Genomic DNA, 3987 nt, shown 5'->3' on the forward strand with positions numbered 1-3987 from the left:
TGTTATAGAATCTTTATTCAGGAGCTGGGCTGCCTCAGGGGCCTGACCCTCCAACTCTGTGTCCGATTGCTTTGCACCAGATCCAGCTGCTCAGGCCCTGGAAGGGTGGTGATGACCACGGTGGCCAGGGACCCATCTTGAGCATGGATGGTGATGGGAGGCTGCCAGGGTGGTGGGCTGAAGGGCGAGGTATCCCCGGTGGGCTCAGGGCACCCAGGGCCATCTCAGAGGCAGCCGGTACACGCAACATTCACACACAGCTCACAGTCGTCATTGGCGATGGTCCCTGGGCAGGGAGAGAACTGGTCAGCTGACCCGAACCTGGGCCCTCTGTGGCCAGGCAGCAGAAAAGGTCTGCTTGGGAGTGGGCAGCATCTTCCACAGACGGGGAGCAGGAACCTCTAGAGGTGGAGTGAGGGCTTGGGTTCAAGTCCCAGATGCTCTCCTTCCTAGCGGCGACTGGGCAAGTCACTCACACTCCCTGTGCATGAGATTTCTTGTTTGCTAAATGGACAGGGTCACCATGAGGAGATAACGCAGGACCGACATGTCCCGGCACACAGTAGGTGCTCAGTAAGTGCTAGTTAGTTGCTACATTCTCCTGCCCGGCTCTGCACCATCCCTCAATTTTCAGCTTGGCTGACACCTCCTCTTGGAAGCCTTTCAGACCCCTGTCCCACCGCAGATGTCAGCCACCTCTTTTTTCTGCTCCATGCAGCCATTGTCTGTTGATGGGTCTGTGCCTGGCGTGGACTAAGGGGATGAAGCGGGTTCCAGGCATGCCTGACTCACAGTGCCCAAACCAGGGAGTCCTGAGAGCCAGCGGAACAGGGCCTGAGTTACTTGAATCTCCCCATCCTCAGCTGCTGGGTGCTTAAGAGAAACAACCCAGGTGGAGGAGCCTGGGCGTGGGAGGAGACATAGCAGAAAGGTTCCGCAGGGAGCAGGGGCACTTACTCAGGGTCTTGAAGATGCTGGAAGCCTCCTTCGAGGCGCAGACAGGCTGGAGGTCCTGGGGCAGAGCAGGGTGGTGGCACATGGCGGGCAGGAGGCTCTGGGCCTGCAGGCGGGGGCTGGGTGTCCACTGTGCCTCCAGGTCACTCAGCTTCTTCATGGATTCCAGCTGGACCCGGAAGCCTTGGTACTACAGGCAGGGGAGAGGATATAGGAGCAGATCAAGACCTGGGCCGGGGCAGGCACTGCCATGACACCCAGGGTCGCTCAAACCCTGCAGATCCTCCGGAGCCTTCCCCATCTCTATGGGAAGTCCAGGGCCACACTGAAAAAAGCCGCTGGGGTGGGAGGTGTGAGGAAGAAGCAGCGAGACTGTGGAGCACGGTGGTTCAAGGCTTTAGAGACAGACAAGTCCTGGTTCAAATCCCACCTCTGCCAGTGACCGGCTGCCTGTCTGTTCCCCACTCAGCCTCAGCTCCCTCATCTGACATCTCCCATGGGGCCTGGTACCAGGACACACTCGCCAACTTAGTATGCCTGCCTGAGCTGACATGGCAGAGTGATGACAGCCCCAGGTAGCTGGTCTCTGAGGCCAGGACTGTTGGGGAGGCCAAGTCTCCTGTACCTCTCTCTGGGACCCACTTTGTTCTTCCCAAGGAGACCATGCCCAGAGTCAGGGGTGTGACACCCAGGGCCACAGACGTCTCTGCTATGCTGGGCGAGGCCAGCAGCATCCCCTGTGACGTGGCAGACAGGCCCTGCTGTGACGACTCCTGCCAGTCTCCCATGTCCCCTGGAAGGGTACTGGAACCCCCACAGTCTTCTATCAGGCCTTTGCACGTGCTGTGCTCTCGGCCTGGAACAGTCTCCCCATTCTCTGTGTCTGGCAACCTCCTGTTCATCTTGCAGTGCCAGCTCAAGGGTTACCTCTCAGGAAAATTATTCTGGAGCCTGTCCTCCTCCACCCACATGTGGGTGAATATACGGAACTGTGGGAGCATAACAGGGGGTCTCCTTCCCTTTCTGGGCTCCTCCCATGCAGGGAGGAGCCTTCTGTTCCACACCCTGACCTCTGTGACCAGCATGGGCCTTCGAGGGGAGCAGTGCTGAATCAGTTTGGTGTTGTCATCGCCATCATCACTGCCATCAACATCTGGCTGCCCCCACCCACCAGCTGCCTTGGTCCCGGGGCTGTGATGGGTGTTGGGCTGAGCCCCGGTCCCCGTGCTCCCCCGGTGGCCCCAGAATTCCCAGTACACCCTCTCCAGCCTAACCTCCCACCGTGGGGCCCTTCAGGCAAAGGGCACGCTGGCCAAGGGACTCACCTGGATGTAGACTGACTGTGTGCTCTGCAGCAGCAGCAGGAGGACCACGGCCACTCCTGGCAGGAGCCCTGACACAGCCCTGCAGCCCATCGTGCTCCCTGGGTTCCCCCTGCCGCTGTCCACCGTCTCCCATCTGTGTCCCTGCCTAGCACCTCCTTATAGGTCAGGCTCCGTAGCCCTGGTCACTCATTAACTGGCCAGCTGGGGTGGGGTTGACAGCTAGCTGGCTCTCTGACAAGCCGGGGCTGGTTCCTAGGAAGGGGGTTGGGGGCGAGGAGGGCAGGAGCCCAGAGTCTATGGGAACACAGTGCTTGAACACCGAGTGCCTGCCATGTGCCGGGCTCTCCATGGGGGCCTTGGAGCACATCATCATTCACTCCTCAAGACACCTGTGTGGGTGTGATGATAGGGAGGCCATTTTACAGACAGGAAAAGTGAGGCTCAGGAGGGAGTGTGGCTTGCCCCAGGTCACGGAGCTAGTTAATGTCAGAGAAGGGGCTCCAGCCAGGTGTCCTTGGCCCAGGTCAGCCCATGGTCATTTCTCTGGGGGAAGGATACAGACAGACAGGCTGGTCCAGGGCAAAGTGGGCAGACACGGCTGATTTCAGGGTTCTCAAGGCCCCACTCCCCCAAGACCCACATCTCTCTCACTCCCTCTCCTCAGTGCTATTTAACGACTATCTTTCAGACCAGTCCTGGCCCCAGGTTTTGAACCTGCCTCTGTCTGCCATATCCCACCTGTGCCTGGGTGCTGTCAGGCCATGTTTGACCTATCTCATCTGTCTGTGCTTTCAGAAGCCAATAGCCTAAGCCAGCAAGGAGGAAAAGGCAGTCATGTTGGAGGCAGATTGACCTGAATTCAAATTCTGGTCCTACTGCAGCTGTGTGATTTAGGATAAGTCACATCAATTCTAATGGAACCTTAGTTTCCTCTTCCATCAAATGGGCATGATACAGCCCCTCGCATAATGTTGCTGTGAGGGCCCCGGCCCACCTGAGGTTGCCCTTATCTCCTGGATAATGCATCCATAGCAGCCCCTGAATCTTACAGTTGCCTTCTAGGCAATGCATAACCTACTGCCCCAGTGGTTGAAGGTTGGGTCAGAGAGAAGAGGGCAAAGTCTCTAAGGGTGATATCACCACTGCCATACCAGGCAGCTGTAAACAGTGCCTGTGCCAGGGCTCATCTCTGCCAGGCACAGACTCTGGCATGTGGCGGGCTCCCCTGACGTTGAGCCTGAACGTTGGATTGAAGCCCTGATAGCTCACTTTGGCATTTAAGATGCCACTCCCAAAAGTGGCTAAAATCTGATGTCATCGTGCTTCCCCAACCCTATCTGCACAGGTCTAATCCCATCTCATGTCTTTGCCTATTCATTCCACCTGCCTGAAATGCCATCTTCCTTTTTCTTATCTCAGACTGAAATGAAGAAGCTCAAGTGAACTTTGGAATTTCTTATGTATTGCTTTGAATCCAGACTTCAGCCTTTGCTCTTTAGAGTCTGTGGAAATGAAGGGAATGTTACATGCCCTCTAATCTGTAAAATGAAAACAACCATCTGGGAACAACAGCTCTCATTTCTTGAATACTGTGCACAAAGCTATGTTAGTCATAATCCCATTGAATCCTAAAGGATGGGCATAATGGTTATTCCCATTTTACAGATGAGTAACCTGAGGCCCAGTGAAGTGCCATGTTTGTTGTCAC

The 3987-nt window shown here is 56.3% G+C and overlaps 1 protein-coding gene across 1 annotated transcript; it reads right to left on the reverse strand.

Annotated features, from left to right (window-relative positions):
- On the reverse strand, positions 1–2410 carry GUCA2B (guanylate cyclase activator 2B). The gene is made up of 3 exons (XM_054454378.1): positions 2280–2410; positions 958–1144; positions 1–286 (listed from the first exon to the last, which is right to left on the reverse strand). The coding sequence occupies exons 1-3, from the start codon at positions 2367–2369 to the stop codon at positions 225–227; spliced, it is 339 nt and encodes a 112-aa protein (XP_054310353.1). The 5' UTR covers positions 2370–2410; the 3' UTR covers positions 1–224.
- Positions 2411–3987: the final 1577 nt, after the last annotated feature.

The sequence above is a fragment of the Pongo pygmaeus genome, chromosome 1 (genome assembly GCF_028885625.2).
Source record: "Pongo pygmaeus isolate AG05252 chromosome 1, NHGRI_mPonPyg2-v2.0_pri, whole genome shotgun sequence".
NCBI lineage: Eukaryota > Metazoa > Chordata > Mammalia > Primates > Hominidae > Pongo > Pongo pygmaeus.

Bases quoted from the DNA above. Each gene is read 5' to 3' on its own strand.
- GUCA2B (XM_054454378.1), bottom strand. From the start codon at position 2,369: ATGGGCTGCAGGGCTGTGTCAGGGCTCCTGCCAGGAGTGGCCGTGGTC. The intron at 1,145-2,279 runs GTGAGTCCCTTG...CCCTGCCTGTAG, and splicing joins CACAGTCAGTCTACATCCAG to TACCAAGGCTTCCGGGTCCA. The intron at 287-957 runs GTAAGTGCCCCT...CTCCCTGCCCAG, and splicing joins CAGCATCTTCAAGACCCTGA to GGACCATCGCCAATGACGAC.